Source organism: Saccopteryx bilineata, chromosome 6 (assembly GCF_036850765.1).
Source record: "Saccopteryx bilineata isolate mSacBil1 chromosome 6, mSacBil1_pri_phased_curated, whole genome shotgun sequence".
In the NCBI taxonomy this organism is placed as follows: Eukaryota; Metazoa; Chordata; class Mammalia; order Chiroptera; family Emballonuridae; genus Saccopteryx; species Saccopteryx bilineata.
In genome coordinates, this window is record NC_089495.1 from 210,950,473 (window position 1) to 210,968,876 (window position 18,404).

General features: G+C 56.3%; 2 protein-coding genes across 4 annotated transcripts; one reads left to right on the forward strand and one right to left on the reverse strand.

Moving 5' to 3' along the window:
• Positions 1-1,518: 1,518 nt before the first annotated feature.
• On the reverse strand, positions 1,519-3,198 carry LKAAEAR1 (LKAAEAR motif containing 1). The gene is made up of 4 exons (XM_066236947.1): positions 3,111-3,198; positions 2,077-2,488; positions 1,687-1,809; positions 1,519-1,597 (listed from the first exon to the last, which is right to left on the reverse strand). The coding sequence occupies exons 2-4, from the start codon at positions 2,479-2,481 to the stop codon at positions 1,538-1,540; spliced, it is 588 nt and encodes a 195-aa protein (XP_066093044.1). The 5' UTR covers positions 2,482-2,488; positions 3,111-3,198; the 3' UTR covers positions 1,519-1,537.
• Positions 3,199-4,325: 1,127 nt separating this feature from the next.
• Positions 4,326-15,638, forward strand: OPRL1 (opioid related nociceptin receptor 1). 3 transcript variants are annotated; one of them, XR_010726217.1, is made up of 5 exons: positions 6,046-6,117; positions 6,663-6,918; positions 13,252-13,607; positions 13,680-14,689; positions 14,725-15,638. XR_010726217.1 is itself a non-coding variant. In XM_066237073.1 (4 exons), exons 2-4 carry the CDS (start codon positions 6,695-6,697, stop codon positions 14,201-14,203), a joined length of 1,104 nt encoding a protein of 367 aa, XP_066093170.1. In that variant the 5' UTR covers positions 4,326-4,415; positions 6,663-6,694; the 3' UTR covers positions 14,204-15,638. The 3 variants fall into 3 exon arrangements, 2 of the variants coding, with proteins under 2 accessions (XP_066093170.1, XP_066093169.1); XM_066237073.1 differs by lacking the exon at positions 6,046-6,117 and adding an exon at positions 4,326-4,415 and having other exon boundaries at positions 13,680-15,638; XM_066237072.1 differs by having other exon boundaries at positions 13,680-15,638.
• The last annotated feature ends 2,766 nt before the right edge of the window (positions 15,639-18,404 follow it).

Sequence of the window (18,404 nt, forward strand, 5' to 3'; positions counted from 1 at the left end):
CATCTGTCCTGTTCCTCTGTCCTCAGGTGTCTGCCTAATGCAGAGTGACCCCTCCTTATGGAGTAATCCCTGTGTAGGGGGCTTGGTGCTGAGGGAGACCTCTGAGACCTCAGAGAAGTGATGAAATATGCTTTTACTAAACAGATGAAATCATCCTAGGCACTCAGTACATCCCCAAGAGACAGAAGGCTGGTGTGCAGACTGCAGGGAGCTTGGCCAGCCGGGCCAGGGCTGGCTGTCATCTCGTGCGTGTCAGGATGCGAGTGGCCACCATTCGACAGAGACTGCCTCTGCATCTCTGTCTCTGTCCCTGATCCAAGGCACCTTCTCTCTCTCTCTCTCTCTCTCTCTCTCTCTCTCCCTCCCTCCCTGCCTGAATGCCTCCCTCCCACCAGCACAAACAGGGCTCATCCCACCTTCCTGGAGCTGCCAGATAGCTCCACACACAGTTCTGGGTATGCTCAGGGCCAAAGGCAGCCATAGCCCAGAGAGGGCGAAAGGTCATTGCAGCTAGAGAAGGGCTTGCTGAGGGCAGAATAAGGTCCAGGTAGCCCTGCGGCTGTCCCCATCCTGAGCTGGGTCAGTGAGGCACATGGACTGTCACAGAGCAGAATTCCTTGCCAGACCCCAGCTCTGATGTCAGCAGGTCAAGAATGCACCCTTCCAGGATTGTTCTCTGCCTCAGCCTACGTAGCAGAAGCCACTGGCAGGGGTGGGACCTGTCTGAGTTTCTGCAGCCCCTGCTGCCTGCTGCCTGCTGGTTGGGGCTGGGAGGGGTGACTGAAGGAAGTCCCAGGCTCTGCAAAGAGCAAGAGTATTCTTGAAGGTCTGTCCAGAAACTTGGATGCTCTTCAAAATCCAGAGGTTTTCAGGACATGGGTTTGTCCAAATGGGACAGGGGCAGTTTCCTTCCTTGTGTCCTCATGTGTATGTGTGTGTGTGTGTGGGGGGAGGGGTAAGGGAGATGAAGAGGGGGCAAGAGGAGGCTGTTCAGGATGGAAAAGAGAACCAGGGCAGCAGGGGCCTCCCGGCCAGTGTCTCCCCTTCCCCAACCATTGAGTTTTCTGGAGGACCTCGTAGCATGGCTGACTCTCCGAAGGCCAGCTTTGGCTTGTGCAGTCACTTCCCCTGCCCAGGGTGTCCCTTTCTTCTCTGATCCTCTCTGATGGGAGGACCTGAAATCTGGGGTCCCACTTGGGCTGCACTTTCTTCCTTACTTCTGGGAATGTGAGGCTCTTCTTGCCCCTTCTCCTGGTCCTCATGGACTCACAGGGCAGGAGCTGCTTGTTGGTGGCAGCCTCGGATCTGGGTATTAAGGGTATCCCTGTCCAGTTACTCTGACACCTGCCTATTTGCATCTTCCTGCTTGGTTGCAGGAGCCCCATGTCTGTGATGTCCGATATGCAAGAGGCTGCATCCATACCCCCCTTCCCTCTTAGGGAGACTTAGAGAGGAGAGCGTCAAGACCAGCAGGTGCTTGCAGAATGAGAATTTTATGTGGGAGAGTGGGGCGTGGTCGTGCACTATGGGGTCGCCATCAATGCAGGAAATTGCTGCCATTGACTTTCTCCTCCAGGATGGTCTCCACGCGCCTCCGCTGTGGGGGTGAGGGGGAGAGGAGCTGAGGCCAGGTTGCCGGGAGGAGAGCGCTCCTCCCCACATGCCCCTACCCGGGCTTTCAGGGACCTCTTGGCGGTCCAGCGGGTCCGGGATCCGCGTGGGCTTCAGCTGCGACGGCAGGAACAGCTCCAGCCGGACGGCGGCACGCGCGGACTTCTGCCGCCGGATGAGAAGCAAGATCTCCTCCGCCTGCGGGTCAGGGTGGGGCGTGCGGTGTTTCTGAGATTACTCGAAGTCCGCTCCGCCTCGCCCTCTCCCGCAGAGCACCGGGCGTGTCGTTCCCCCAGCCCCAGCCCCACCCCCGCCCCTGTCCGCCGTCGCGGCTCCGCAGGGAACCCCAAGCCAGTCCTCACCCCCCCCCCCGCCCTTCCTCAGCAGTCCGGGCCGGTCTGCCCTGCCGGCCTGCGCCCCACTTTCCCGCCTGCCCGCCCGGTGCCTCTGGCACCCTCGTCTCACCCGCATGTGGGTGTAGCGCATCCGCAAGGCGCGGATTCGTCCGCGGGCCTCGGCTGCCTTCAGGGCGCCCAACAGCCCGTCCTGGCGCGCCGCGGGCGGCTGGAGTGACTGCGTCCATGTCCGCGGGTCGGGGATACTGTACCCCAGCTCGACTGACTCGCGCGGGAAGATGGAAGCGCCTGCGCCCACGTCCTCAAGCAAGTCACCGAAGAGCAGGTGGTGGTGACGCTGCTCGGGGCGCATGGACTTGAGCCTCTCTAGCGTTAGGGCCCAGCCTGGCTTGGGGGGCTCTCTCGCGGGCGTCTCCTTGTCGCTCCTCTCACGGGACCCCGAGCCCTGCGCGCCCTTCCCGACTCGCTCCCGCGGGTCTCTGCGCCCGGCTTCCTTTGCCGCCGGCGGTTGCATCCTCGGCCTTGCCAAGGGAAGAGGGCATCCCGTGGTGGGCGCCCGAATGGTGTCCGTCGGCCCCCGCCCACCCCTCTGGTCTGGCTTGGCCCCTCTAGTCTCCCTGCAGCCTCCCTACTCAGTCCTGCGATCAGCTAGAATTTCTGATCCTCTCGAGTTTCAGGAATTCCCTTCCTGCCCACTGAAAATATGCTGAGACTCCTGAGTGGACCTTAGGCCCTCCCTAGGGGTGGAGTCCAGGCGAGACCGCTCTCAGAGGCCTTGGTGGACCCTTTCCTACAACGCTGGGACCCTCACTGTGCTCCAGTTCCTCATGTCCGTGGTCCCCGGTTAGTCAGGAAACCCCCATCCCACTGGAACCCCAGAGGAGGGTCAGAGACACATGGATAGCTGTCTTGCTTCAGGTTCGACCCCATCATCCTAGTCTGTCCCCTGCTGCGTCCGAGGGAGCAAGGGAGAGCAGGGCCCGGAAAGGAGATAGAAGGGGGGGTGCCCACGGTGGGGGGAGGGTCCGGACTCAGCCTTGCAGGGCCCCGCTCTTGCCGGGGTCCAGCCCACAGAACCCCAGGTCCAGACCCTGAGCCAGGTCCCGCCCCCCACCCCTCCACCCCCCGCCCCCCACCCCGTACTTTTTGTCTCCTCGGGTCTGAGCCTCCAACAAAGCTTGTTCTCTCCGGCGCCTAGAGACGCAGTTGCCCCGCAACTTGGAGCCCCGCCCCTCCCCCACTCAGCGTGGGCCGCGGGTAGAACCCGGACCCAGGTGCGCGGAAAGCGTCGCCATCCTGGGGTGAGATAGTCGCAGTTGCCCCAGCGGGTCGAAGACCGTGGGGGCGGCGACTGCCTGCTTTTGCAGCCCCGGTGCGCTTTCTCTCCTTTCTGGGAATCCCTAACACACTGTTCCGGAGCCTGGGTGCCCAGCTTCCTCGCTGGGTGGGTCTTTGGAGGCTAGTTTTAAGGGCAGGGGCGCAGCAATGAGACCTTTGTGGTGAAGCCCTTTCCCTCTGCGTGGCCCACCCCCTACAGCCGCTGGTCTTCCCAGACAGGGGCAAGACCTCATTTCTTCCAGGCCAGAAATGGAGCTTCAGGCGTCTGGCAAGATCAGACCCCGGCTTTGCTGGACCCTGAGCCTCTGGGGTCCTGGATTTCTGTAATCTATTTGTGTATTTGTTAATTTCATACTATTTTTTTTAATTTTATTCTTTTTTTTTAATGTCTTTTTATTGATTTTAGTGAAGAGAAGGGGGAGAGCAGGAAAGAGACAGAAACATCTGTTCCTGTATGTGCCCTGACCAGGGATCGAACCGGCAACCTCCATTCTTCGGGACAATGCTCTACCAACCGAGCTATCTGGCCAGGGCAATTTCATACTATTTTTATAACCAATTTATGTCTCGGTTTATTCTATAATTTGTTTGTGTGCTCCTCAGTCTATTCTGGAATGTATTAAGTTGTATATTCATGCCACAGTTTTTGTTGGGCCCAAACTAGTGTGTTAGTTCATAGTTGTTCACATTTTGGTGGCTCCCACAGAGCCTAGTCACTCTCCTCATCACTCATGGCTATGTCCTGCAGGCTGTGTGGGCGCTGGAGCCCACGATGTGTCTTTTTGGGAGTTCAGGACTGGAGCCCCTGAGTGGGGGACTGTTCTGGCTTTGGGGTGGGGTCTCAGCTGAGGTTCAGGCCTCTCTGCAAGCGTCTATTGACTGTTCTCATTGATTTTGGAAGCTTACCCTGGCCACCTGGTGAGAGGATAAACTATGAGTTTCTGCCCCTGGATTCCTGAGCCTGCAGCCCACCCCCAGGCACCACAGAAGGACCTGTCCATCTTCTACCCTTCACCCCCTCAGGCCTCTGTACAAAGATTCCCTGGATGCAGGAGGGACTGGAGTGGGCCGTCAGACCTTGGAGAATCTAGCCAGTGGCGGCTGCAGGAGGTAAGCCTCCTGGGCTCCTGTGGTCAGTGGGATCACGCTTTAAGCTTCGCCTGGAGAGGGTGGTTCAGTGTGTGTACTCCAGGTGTCTAAGGGCCTTGCTCTGTTTTTTTGTGTCTGCCCGTGTGCCTCACGTGCACTTTGGTGTGGCTTCGCACATGTTTGGTCCATGTGTTTGTGCATCCTTGCTAGTGTCTGCACATTCTTGAGCATGTGCCCATGTCTGTGTTTTCCCATGTGCCTGTTTGGGCATCTTGGTGTTTGCAGGCATGTGAGCCTATGTATCCCTGTGTGTCCTGAGTGTCTCTGTGGACCTGCCCCATATCCACACACGTGTCCCTGAGTCGGCTGCCATGAAGATGCAGAGATAAGTCCTCGGGGACAGCTTGGGATGCTGAGTCCTGGGGCATCTGCCTGCTCTGTCCTCTCCTGGTTCGCCAGGTATCCTAGCGACACTAAGCCAGTCACCTAGCAACCAAGTCCCCATCCTTGGAGACAGATGCTTAGAGCGGGGCCTGGGATGTGTGGGCAGAACCTATGCAGGAAGAAGGACCCCATGAGTGGGTGGGGCGGATGACTCAGCTGGGGGGTCCGCTGCGTAGGCATGTGACCCCATGCTAGAAGGGAACCTCTTCCTGGGTGTTGTTCAGTTGTGTGGTTGCTGAGGGCCCAGGCCGTGAGGGAATGATGCTCAGATATTACTCTGGACCCACCTCCCACCTGGCACAGACCTCCTGATATGGGCCTGAGTTCAAACCATGGCTCTGCTACTTTGACAGGTAGCTTCACGGCTCTGAGGCTTACTGCTCTCGTCTGCAGAATGGAGCTGCTGATAGCAATGGCCAGGTGTAATGTGGACGGATGAGGACATGTTTGTGACTGGCTTGGAGCCCAGTAGGAATGTGGGGCACACAGTAGGTACACAGGGCACACAATAGAATCCAGGAATTGAAACCAAGACCCTGATCCACTCAAGGCTAACCAGGCAGGGTCACTGACATGTGTCCATCCACCTGCCAGCCTGCTGTGGTTCAGCTCCCTTGGGAGCCTGGCTGAGAGGCGCTGTTCTGGGCATGGAGTGCCAAACAAGGCTGGTCTGAGTCTGTCCAAGGCCATCTCTGCATGTGAGACGTAGCCCATGTCTGTGTCCCAGACCTTTGTATGAGTCTCTGTCCTTGTATGTGTGCCTCTCCCTGAGTCCCCATGTGTCATTGTATGTCTGTCCCTGAGTCTTTGTGTCTGTTCCCATGTGTTTGTCCCTGAGTCCCCATGTGTTCTTGTGTGTGTCTGTCCATATGTCTGAGTTCCTGTGTACGTCTGTGTTCCTGTGTCTTTGTCCAAGCCTGTCCCTGTTTGAGCTTTGTGTATCTAAGGCTGTCTCTCTCATTCGTCTCTAAATGCAAGCCCTGGTCCTTGTATCTGTCCCACTCAGTGTGGGGCCTGGTGACCCCCCTTCCCTGCCGCCCCTCCTGCAGCCTGCAGGGCCCCGCCCCCTCCGGAGCTGCAGCCTCCTCCCCTCCCCCAGCTCCGTGCGCCAGGCTGCTGCGTCTGGTCTGGCTTCTACTGAGAAGGAGCAGCTGCCACTGCGTGGCTGCTGCAGCCCCATCCAGACCCAGTGCTGACGCAGGGCGTGGCTTCCTTCCTGCTTTGCTCTCTGCCTGAGGGTTAGGGTCTCCACGGCTCCAGCTCCCAGGGAGTTGCCGAGGTAAGACCTGAGCCCCTGGGTGTTGGGTATAAGGGTGTGGGGGTGACCTGCTACAGCCTGCAGCTCTCGGGGAGGGGCAGGAGGAAGCCGTGCTTGGCTGTCCTGTGTCCTGTACCCCAGGTATTTTTAGGCATGTCTCAGTCCCTTTTGTGCCTGTGTGTGCATGAAGGCAGGTTTGGGCGTCTGTGTGTGTGTGTGCACATGCACACACATGTGTCCCTGTGCCTGTGAGCACACGGACAGTGGCATGTGCATGAGTCCCGGTGGGTGGACACATGTCTGGTTTGTCACTATATCCATATATCCCATGTGGGAGTCTGTAAGCCAGATGAGACAGTCCCCTAGTGTGCTTCATGTCTGCATATCTTCATGTGTCCCTGTGTGTGCACACTTGTATGTCTGTGTTCCAGTGTATGTGCATGTGCCCCTGGGACTGTGGCTGCCCGTGGGGGGTCCACATGCCTGCTGGGCCATGCACACTGTGCTGGAGGCCGTGGCTGGGTGGGTGTCAGGTGCTGTGGTCACGTGTCCCCATGTCCTCCCAGGTGCTGAGTGGCTCTGCACACAGGGCAGCAGTATGGAGTGCCTGTTTCCCACCCCGCCCTGGGTGATCTACAGCGGTGACCTGCAGGACAACCTTGTGAGCCCCAACCACAGCTTGCTGCCTCCTGACCTGCTACTCAACGTCAGCCACGGTGCCTTCCTGCCACTCGGGCTCAAGGTCACCATCGTGGGGCTCTACCTGGCTGTGTGCATTGGTGGGCTGCTGGGGAACTGTCTCGTCATGTATGTCATCCTCAGGTAAGCTGGGCTCTGCTGAAGTTCTGACTGGTGAGTCCCACACAGCTGCAGAGGGGAAACTGAGGCAAGGGCTGTTCTGGGTGGGCCTGGCAGATGGCTGGTTGTCCTGCCATAGAAAGGGGTCAGTCCTGATGCCCTGGATACTCAGTTCCTCAGGGTAGGGGCACCGGACCAGGGGGAGAAGGAAGGGAGGGACCGACCAGCTCTGCTCTGAACCAGATGGAGCGTCACCCTGACTCTTGACAGATGACACTCCCGCTCTGAGCTGCAAGCCAGGATCCCAGCCAAGCCACTGCATGAGGGTCTCATGGGTCCTATAGTGACCCTGAAAGGCAGCTCTTGTCAGTCTATTCCAGGGCTCCTGTTCACGGCTGGCATTGGGCTGGTTCCAGCATCAGTGGGTGCTCAGAATGAGAAAGCTTGTGAGGTCTGGAGGGGTGGCCAGGCTGCAGGGTCCCTATATGTTATAGGGATAGTGTGAGGGATAGTGTGGGGACAGCATAGGAACAATGTGAGGGGACAGGGCAGGAGCATGCACAAGAACATGCATGCATGTGCACACATGTATGTGTGAGTGTGTGTACATGTGAACATAGGCATATGTGTGTGAATGCATGTATATATGAATGTGAAGTGCATGGCATACATCTATATGTACACATAACAGGTGTACACAAATGTGTACATAAATGTAATGCACAGTTGTGCACACCAGCATGCACACGCATGTCAGAGCATGTACATATACATGCAAATGCGCACATGTATGTGAGTGAGCACACAAATGCACTAGTACACAGAAGTGTGTGACTGTGCATGTGCCCAGATGTGCATACTTGTGTGCACATGTAACTGGGTGTGTATGTGTGCGAGTATACACACATGTATGTGTGTGTGGTGCTATGTTGGTGTGCCTGTTGTGCATGCTCAGATGGGAGTGCGACGCGCAGCTGCCCTCTCCCCAGTGCTGACCCAGTTCCAAACCTCTCTCTCTCTTTTTTTTACAGGGACAGAGAGAGAGAGTCAGAGAGAGGGATAGGGCCAGACAGACAGGAACAGAGAGAGATGAGAAGCATCAATCATCAGTTTTTCGTTGCGACACCTTAGTTGTTCATTGATTGCTTTCTCATATGTGCCTTGACCGTGGGGCTACAGCAGACCGAGTCACCCCTTGCTTGAGCCAGCGACCTTGGGTCCAAGCTGGTGAGCTTTTTGCTCAAGCCAGAGGAACCCACACTCAAGCTGGCGACCTCGGGGTCTCGAACCTGGGTCCTCCTCATCCCAGTCCAACGCTCTATCCACTGTGCCACCGCCTGGTCAGGCCAAACCTCTCTTTTTAAAATTTACTTTTCTATTTTTTTTTTTGTATCTTTCTGAAGCTGGAAATGGGGAGGCATTCAGACAGACTCCCGCATGTGCCCGACCGGGATCCACCCGGCACGCCCACCAGGGGGTGATGCTCTGCCCATTGGGGGGGCGTCGCTCTGTCGTGACCAGAGCCACTCTAGCGCCTGAGGCAGAGGCCACAGAGCCATCCCCAGCGCCCGGGCCAACTTTGCTCCAATGGAGCCTTGGCTGCGGGAGGAGAAGAGAGAGACAGAGAGGAAGGAGAGGGCGAGGGGTGGAGAAGCAGATAGGCGCTTCTCCTGTGTGCCCTGGCTGGGAATCGAACCCGGGACTTCTGCACGCCAGGCCGACGCTCTACCACTGAGCCAACCAGCCAGGGCCAAAATTTACTTTTCTAGAGCAGTTTCAGGTTTATAGCAAAATTGAGAGGAAGATTTCCTGCACCCCCACCCCACACCTGCATACATACAGTCTTCCCCATTACCAACATCTCCACCAGAATAGCACAATTTTTACAATTAATGAATTCATTTTGACACATCATCACCACCTGGAGTCTGCACTTTTACACTAGGGACACTTGGTGCTGTAGCTCTGTGGGTCTGTACAAATATATAGTGTCAGGTGTCCACCATCACAGTGTCACACAGAGTGGTCACACAGAGTGGTCTCACGGCCTTAAAAGTCCTCTGTGCTCTGCCTGCTCATCCCTCCTCTTCGGCCCCGACCCCGCAGCTCTGGTCATTGTCTCTGCAGCATTGCCCTTTCCAGAACATCAGGGTTGGAATTATACCGTGTGTAGACTTCCTGCATGGACTTTCACTAAGCACAGTGCATCTGAGTTCCTCCATGTCCTTTCGTGGCTTGACAGCTCATTTTGTTTTAGTGCTGAATAACATTCCACTGTCTGGATGGACCACAGCTGATTTAGCCATCCACTCACTGAAGGATGTCTTAATTGCTTCAAACTTTGTCAATTCTGAAAAAAACTACTATAAATATCCATGTACAGGTCTCCATGCAGACATAGTTTTCAAATCCTTTGGGTAAGTACCAGGGAGCACCATTGCTGGACCGTAGGAGCCTGTTTAATTTTGTAAGAAAGCACCGACTGGGCCGTGGCCGGTTGGCTCAGTGGTAGAGCTTCGGCCTGGTGTGCAAAGGTCCCAGGTTCGATTCCCAGCCAGGGCACACAGGAGAAGCGCCCATCTGCTTCTCCACCCCTCCCCCTATCCTTCTTCTCTGTCTCTCTCTTCCCCTCCCGCAGCCAAGGCTCCATTGGAGCAAAGATGGCCCAGGCGCTGGGGATGGCTCCTTGGCCTCTGCCCCAGGCGCTGGAGTGGCTCTGGTCGCAACAGAGCGACGCCCCGGAGGGGCAGAGCGTCGCCCCTGGTGGGCATGCCGGGTGGATCCCGGTCGGGCGCATGTGGGAGTCTGTCTGTCTCTCCCCGTTTCCAGCTTCGGGAAAAAAAAAAAAAAAAAGAAAGCACCGACTGTCTTCCAAAGTGGCCGCCCCGTCTGCATTTCCACCAGCATTGACCAAGAGTCCCTGCTGCTCCACATCCTTGTCAGCACTTGGTGTTGTCAGTGCCCTGGATTTTGGCTGTTCTGATTGGTGTGCAGTGGTGTCTCATTTTTTTGTTTTAATTTGCACTTCCCTGCTGACATAGGATGTAGAATCTTTTTTCCTTTGCTTGTTTGCCATCTGTGTATATGGTCTTTGGTGAGGTTCTATTAAGGTATTTAGCCCCCCCCTTTTTTTTCTGAAGTGAGAAGTGGGGAGGCAGAGAGACAGACTCCCGCATGCGACTGACCGGGATCTACCTGGCATGCCCACCAGGGGACGATGCTCTGCCCATCTGGGGCGTTACTCCGTTATAATGGGAGCTATTCTAGCCCAGGCGTGGCCAATAGTTTTTGCCCCCGGGCCAGATTAGAAAACTTTTTTCACGGGCCAGATGCAATATATATATTTTTTTTTTATAAAATTTTTTTTTTAAATTTATTTATTTATTACAGAGACAGAGAGTGAGTCAGAGAGAGGGATAGACAGGGACGAAGAGAGATGAGAAGCATCAATCATTAGTTTTTCATTGCGCGTTGCAACACCTTAGTTGTTCATTGACTGCCCTCTCATATGTGCCTTGACCGTGGGCCTTCAGCAGACCGAGTAACCCTTTGCTGGAGCCAGCGACCTTGGGTTCAAGCTGGTGGGCTTTTTGCTCAAACCAGATGAGCCCACGCTCAAGCTGGCGACCTCGGGGTCTCGAACCTGGGTCCTTCCGCATCCCAGTCCGACGCTCTATCCACTGCGCCACCGCCTGGTCAGGCCAGATGCAATATTAAAATTAAAAAATGTTAAATACAAAAATGATTCGTTTAAGTAAACAAAATTTTATTATGTAATTTCTTTATGAATAAATTTAAGTGAGTGAAAAAATTTTTAATATACAATATTATTTAAATAAAGATATAATTACATACCGTATAAATACCCAAACTGTATTGCAATCAATTGAAACAATATTTAATTAGTAGAATGAGCTTGAAGGGGTTATATCGCAAATAAAACAATTATTTCATTTTACAAACAGCCTGGACACGTTTTCAGTTATCAACTGCAGCTCTTGTCTGTGCTACAGTGCCACTTGATTCAGCACACTTGACCACAAAAATAATGACTTGTTTGACCTTGGGTGTGCACTGGCAAACTCCACCTAAAAGAATGTGGGTTTCACATCGCCACTAAACGTCAAACAGTTCATATTGAGTACAGATGAGTACAAAAGTTGTAAATCTTTATTAATGGAATTTTTTTAAAAAAATAAAGAAGTATTGCAAATCCATTCTACCAGTTATTGGAAATTAACCCTACATAACTGGGGCTGGGGTGGGGGTCTGTGGACGCTCGGCTGTGGCTGATCTGGCTTGGTCCCCGTCACGGTGTTTCCAGGGGAAGACTTGTCACTCCGCTTGTGAAGCGGTGGATGGGGTCAGGAGTCACCAAGGGATGAAAGGTCTGGGGTCATCTGAGGAGGCGTGGTGGCGCCTGCCCTTCTGGGGACATTTCTGCTAGGGCCAGAGTGCAGAGTGGGGCTTCGCGTGGAGCCCGCCCCTGCGTCCCTGCTCCTCCCTGGCTCTTTGCGGCCTCCCACCTGCTCTGTCCTTCACACCTCGTGGAATTCTTTTCCATGTATCACTATCTCTTAAATATCTCAATTTCCAATAATCAAAGACGCTTCCACTTCTGAGTAGCTGAGATTTTAAAGTAGTGGAGAATATGAAAAATTTAATCGCGGGTCGCATAAACTCATTACACAGGCCAGATCCGGCCCACGGGCCGTATGTTGGCCATGTCTGTTGTAGCCCCTGAGGCTGAGGCCATGCAGCCGTCCTCAGTGCCTGGGCCAACTTTGCTCCCATGGAGCCTTGGCTGCAGGAAGGGAAGAGAGAGATAGAGAGAAAAGAGAGGGGGAAGGGTGGAGAAGCAGATGGGCGCTTTTCCTGTGTGTCCTGGCTGGGAAGTGAACCCGGGACTTTCACACGCCGGGCTGACACTATTTAGCCCATTCTCGAACCATTTGTTTGCTTTCTTATTTCTGAGTATTAGTTCTTTGTGTTATAGATGACAGTCCTGTGTCATGTGCGCCTTTGGCACATTTTCTCTCCTGTTTGTGGCTAGTCTTCTGGTTCCCTTGACCCTCTTTGTTTACTGGTTCTGTGAACCATCCTACAGAGAGTGGGGATCAAAATAGCATTTTTTGGAAACAAATATGATGAAATCCATGTGAAGAGCTGGGCACAGGTGTCTGCCACCATCACTGTCACGGCTCTACCTCCAGCCCCACTGTCACAACTATTACTTTTTTTTTTTTTAGTGAGAGACACAGAGATGGAGAGAGAGATAGAGAGAGGGACAGACAGAAGGGAGAGAGATGAGAAGCATCAGTTTTTCCATGCAGCACCTTAGTTGTTCATTGATTGCTTTCTCATATGTGCCTTGACCAGGGGGCTACAGAAGAGTGAATGACCCCTTGCTCAAGCCAGAAACCTTAGGTTTCAAGCCAGTGACCTTTGGGCTCAAGCCAGTGACCATGGGGTCACATTTATGATCCCACACTCAAGCCAGCAACCCTGCGGTCAAGCTGGTGACCTCAGGGTTTCGAACCTGGGTCCTCTGTGTCCCAGGCCAACACTCTATCCACTGTGCCACTGTCTGGTTAGGCACAACTATTACTTCATTCAACAAATATTTCTGGAGCACTCACAGTTCTCCAGCCCTGTGCCAGGTGTTTGGATACAGTCAGACCTCAGTAGCACCATTCTCATCACTGCCACCATGTCCTGTTTCGATGGCGAGACAACAGTGTGGCCTGGGAGGCCTCTGATGTACAGTTAGGGACCTGCAACCTGAACCCAGGGACAGCATTTTTGTCCATGAAGGGTGCTGGGGGAGACTTGAAGGGAGGAGGCCAAGCACTTTTTCTCACGGTTCCCACCCCTTCACTCCATGTGGAGTCAGCTGTGTGCTCTTACTCCTCACACCAGCTTTTCCAAAGCAAACCTGTTGTTAGGTGTGGAACCCTTTTATGTGGGCTGGACATGCTTGAAGCTTGTTAAAATGTTTGCCCCTGGGCTCAGTGCCCAGGAGCCTGCATGTTGTTTTTTAAATTTAAATTTTATTTTAAAAAATATTTCTTGATTTTTAGAAAGAGAGAGAGAAACATGGATTTGTTGTTCTACTTACTTATGCATTCCTTGGTTGACTCATGTGTGCCCTGGGTGGGGACTGAACCCCCCACCGCCACACTGACCGCCATGGCGCATATCGGGATAACGCACCAGCCAGCTGAGCTACGCAGCCAGGGCAGGGGCCCGCGTCTTAAGAAGGGTCTCAGGGTGAGTGCCCCTTGTGATGGCTTTGCTCCCAGGTTCAGCCAGTGGCCAAATGAAGCTGTCCTTGTCCCCTCCTTGTGCTCCCTGCAGACACACCAAGATGAAGACAGCGACCAACATTTACATCTTTAACCTGGCCCTGGCAGACACCCTGGTGCTGCTGACACTGCCCTTCCAGGGCACAGATGTCCTCCTGGGCTTCTGGCCGTTCGGGAATGCCCTGTGCAAGATAGTCATTGCCATCGACTACTACAACATGTTTACCAGCACCTTCACACTGACCGCCATGAGCGTGGACCGCTACGTGGCCATCTGCCACCCCATCCGCGCCCTCGATGTCCGGACGTCCAGCAAGGCCCAGGCGGTCAATGTGGCCATTTGGGCCCTGGCATCTGTCGTTGGCATCCCTGTGGCCATCATGGGCTCAGCGCAGGTCGAGGATGGAGGTCAGTTGGGCGGCTCTTCCTCCCCGGGGCCATGCTCCCCAGTCCTCCCTGACCCTGTTTCTCTCCCCGCAGAGATCGAGTGTCTGGTGGAGATCCCCACCCCGCAGGACTACTGGGGCCCACTGTTTGCCGTCTGCATCTTCCTCTTCTCCTTCATCATCCCCGTGCTCATCATCTCCGTCTGCTACAGCCTCATGATCCGGCGGCTGCGCGGCGTCCGCCTGCTTTCGGGCTCCCGGGAGAAGGACCGGAACCTGCGGCGAATCACGCGGCTGGTGCTGGTGGTGGTGGCTGTGTTCGTGGGCTGCTGGACACCTGTCCAGGTCTTCGTACTGGTCCAAGGGCTGGGGGTGCAGCCGGGCAGCGAGACGGCCGTGGCCATCCTGCGTTTCTGCACAGCCCTCGGCTACGTCAACAGCTGCCTCAACCCCGTCCTCTATGCCTTCCTGGACGAGAACTTCAAGGCCTGCTTCCGCAAGTTCTGCTGTGCGTCCGCCCTGCGCCGGGAGGGGCCCGTGTCCGACCGCGTGCGCAGCATCGCCAAGGATGTGGCCCTCGCCTGCAAGACCTCTGAGACGGTTCCGCGGCCTGCATGACTAGGCGTGGACCTGCCCATGGTGCCCGTCAGCCCACAGAGCCCATCGACCCCGAACACGGAGCTCACCCAGGTCACCGCTCTCTAGGCTGACGGCCGCCCGGGGTCCTGTACTTCACCAGCCCCTGGGGCTTCCCCGTGGCCTGGTGATGCCATGGGCAGGTCAGAGCATTAGGGCTGCTGTGGCCCTGGTTATACTAACCCTGTCCTTCAGGTGCAGGGTGAAGGGGCAGGGTGGGCAGGAACTCACCAGTGAGTGCGCCTGGCCAGGGCTTATGCCCAAGTACCCACGACTCATGGGGCTCTGTGGCCTCTCCTCTGCTGCACCCGGCGTGCTCTGGGCGGGCACACACGGGAGGTGGAACAGCAGTGTGTACAGCCCTGTGTCCTCTGTGCTGTGTGCATGGAACCCCTTGTGTCTCCTTGGGACAGTGGGCTCACCCTGAGCTGGGAGCTGCTGACAGGGACTTGCCTGAGCCTCACACAGGTGCCCCTCGTTGTTCCCACCCTGCTTCCCTTCAGATGCCCCTTGGGGAGCCTTTCCCTCCAGCAGCGCAGGCATCCGTGCGCATGTGCAGAGCTGGCTTGGGGCGGGGGCGGCAGGACCCCCACAGGCTGCTCTGTCATGTCCTTCGTGAAGCTACCCTGGATCTTGGGGGTCCCTGTGCTCTTGTGGGGCTGTCTCCTTCAGTCTCTCCTTTCCTTGACATTCGAGGTCAGCAACTGTGCTGCTGGCAGAACCCTGTGTCCTGTCTGGGCCTTGGTGGCCTTGAGACGGGACAGTTGGGACAGGTGTTGCTCGACACCTGCAGTGATTGACTGAGGCTTCATTCCCAAGCCTCCAGGTGTCTGTGGGGAGAGGCCTGAACATGCAGTGACAGAACAGAGGACATTTCACCTTTGGAGCTGGCGTGAGGGGCTTGGCAGGGCCCGTGCGAATGAAGCTGTCAGGACTGTCTGAGTTGTGGGGTACTGGTGGGGGTGTCTCCCTGCTGTGGTCACCGTAGAACTGTGCCTCCCCACCCCCAAGTCTGCAGATGGAAGCTGTCACGTGGTGACTGCAAATAATCTTCCTGCCACGTGGAGAAGACTCCATTCGGCCTCCACCTGTGAGCTGAGCTGCAGCCCTCAGCCGGGTGACCTAAGGCTCCCGGGAAGAACAGAAAATGCCAACTCTGGCTGGCTTCAGCTTTGGGAGCCAGCCCTGTGGAGTTGATCCCGGGGAGCTCTGAGGACTCAAACCTCCCTGTGGCTGTGCGCTTTCTTGCCAAGACTGAGATTTGTGAATCTGTGCTTGTGCCATATGTATCTCCATGTAGTTATGCACGTGACACGTGCAATTTCCCCTGCATGCAACCAGCCTGAACCTGCCTCTAGGGCTCAGGAAAGAGACTCGAAATAAACTCCTGCCTGTGGACCAGGCCACTCTCCTCACAGCAGGTGTTTCTGACTTCTGCTGGGTGGGGCAGTCAGGGGTGACTTCTCTGGAATTAGCACGGGTGGGCTTCCCACCTGCTCTGTGCTCCGCCCTGGCCAGGGCTCTGTCCTTAGTGGAGAGTCCCCTCTCCTTCCGGGCTCCAGCTTTGGTAAAGGGGTGCGACTCACTCATTTGTTGGGGGGCTGTTACCGTTTCTCTCTTTTGTTGAATTTTTTTGGGTGACACTGTTAAAATTATACAAGTTTCCCGGTGCTCAGTTCTCCAGCGCACCTCTGTACACCATGCTGTGTTCACTCACCACCCGGTTCTTGTATTCCGCGAACACCTCTCTCTCTCAGGCAGCGGCAGAGGCTCCCTGTGCTCCTCCCACATGGGTGTGGCTTTCTTCACCTTCACCTTAGTGTCAGCGACCCCGACACCTTACCCACCCTCCTTCCTTGAGCAGGTCCACAGGGAGTTTGGGTGAAAGATGAACAGAGGGCCTCCTGTGGTGGACCTGAGGTGCGGTTGCCTCTTGGTTCTGTGTGGGCTGTGTTCTGCCCCGGTTAACCCTCAGGGCAGGTGACCCAAGCAAGAGGGGTTTCCAAGGGGATGGCCTGGGCGACCTTGGACTGAGGTGCTTGGTCAAAGGCAGACCGGCTAAGACAAGGCTTTATACAGGTTTTAGTGTCGGGCACTTTGCTGTCAAAACAAAAATTTAGCATCCAGGGCAAGTTTGGGAGGAATGGGCCACACAGCAGCCATTACCACGGAGGGCACTCAGGATGTGGTGTGGTCCTGGCGTTGGTGGCTTCTGGAGGCTGACCTTCCAACCGCACAGGTGACCCCCCAGCTGCCTTCTGCACTGACCAGCCAGGAGTGGGCAGGTTGCACTGGGGCCAGGCAAGGGTGAGGGGCAGGCAGTGGCCAGGGGGACCTTGGAAGCAGGCCATTGCCCCCCAGCTCTTCAAGGCTGAGCCCTGTCTCTGTCTCGGCCTCCACTCCCTCTCCGTCTCTGCTTCCCCAGGTCCCACCCCGACCCCACCCCACCCCTGTTGCCCCCTTTCCCTCCCACATTTGCCCTGCCCCAGGACCCCTCCCTTCCTGTGCTGTGAGCACCGGCTGCTGGGCTTGGCCAGGTGTTGCTGCTTTTCGGAGCCTTGATTTCTCACCTGAGCAAAAAGATGGCTGAACTTTCCTTATAGGATTGTGGAGGAAGACCCAGGCTGTGGGGAATGTCCAGACGTGGGAAAGGGTAAGTGTCCGGTCAGACCTCAGCGAAGCTGTGGGTCCCCCAGGGCTTCTGTGACCTTCAGGACGCCCCACCAGGGGTCCAGGGTCTGCGCAATAGCAGTGGTATTTGGGGACCAGAAGGGGAGGGTCCACTTCTCCCTGGGACCAGGAGCCCAGAGCATGGGGACATTTCCTGTTCGTGCCTCTACCCATCGTGAGAGGTCACGTGGAGGGTGGGAGACAACACAGTCCCTGGGGGAACAGTCCCAGACCAGCGCCTCCCTTGGGCAGGATCCTGGAGGGGTTTCCCTCTCCCCTGCACCTCGGCTGGCCCATGGCTCCCTGGTCCTTGGGCTCTCATGCACCCTGCACGGGAACCCTCCCTCCTCTTGGCAGTGGGGCTGGGGTGGGGGTCTGTGGACGCTCGGCTGTGGCTGATCTGGCTTGGTCCCCGTCACGGTGTTTCCAGGGGAAGACTTGTCACTCCGCTTGTGAAGCGGTGGATGGGGTCAGGAGTCACCAAGGGATGAAAGGTCTGGGGTCATCTGAGGAGGCGTGGTGGCGTCTGCCCTGCTGGGGACGTTTCTGCTAGGGCCAGAGTGCAGAGTGGGGCTTCGCGTGGAGCCCGCCCCTGCGTCCCTGCTCCTCCCTGGCTCGTTGCGGCCTCCCACCTGCTCTGTCCTTCACACCTCATGCCTGCTATCGCCCAGGTGGGGTGTGATGTCTCAGAAACTCTCCTTGAGGAGCTGGGAGGACACAGGATGTGGCAATGACCTCAGAGCTGTGATTGCGGCACGTGAGGGAGCAGGCAGCGATGTGGGTGTCGGCGGTGGGTTAAAGCGTCCACAGCCTGTGTGTGGGCGGGGCTGAGAGAAGGTGGCTGCGCTGGGCCCGCCCTGGCTGGCCCCCGGGACCTGCACCTGACGGAGACCCGCAGCCCTGCCCTGCGGAGGGTCCACATGCGGAGGAGCTGCGTCTGCCGCCCACAGCTCCGTGAGGGAGTCCAGCCTGGAGCCTCGGTTCTGAGCCAGGACGCCCCAACGCTGCTCTGATTCCTGGCCCACAGGCACCCCTCGAAGGCCGTGCAGGCGCCGGGCCCCTGGCCACAGTGAAGTGAGTCTCACAACAGAGCAAGGCACCAGGTTCTGGTGTCCCCAGGATGAAAGTTGTCCACACTGGAGCCCATTCAGTGTGCACTAGATCGTCTGGGAACAGTACATCCCTTAATTACCAAATACTTCGGTGTTGGAAATGCTGACCATCGTCTGAGCCTTCCGTGAGTCGCCATCTTCCTGGTGCTGGAGGGCCTCGGCTGGATGTGGCCGGAAACGTGGGGTCTGAGGTGCAAGGAAGCTGACCTGCCTGCGACCCCGGGGAAGGCTGTTCACAGCAATAGGCACTGTGGTCGTTGGTGGCCAGCAGCTCCCCGAGGGGCCAGTCCTGTAGCAGGTGCCGGGTGACGCCAAAGAGGTCATCGGCAATTGCCAGGTTCAGGACAAACACGTCGGTCGGGCAACATCTTCACCCTGGCTCTCGTCAGGGTCTCAGAGAT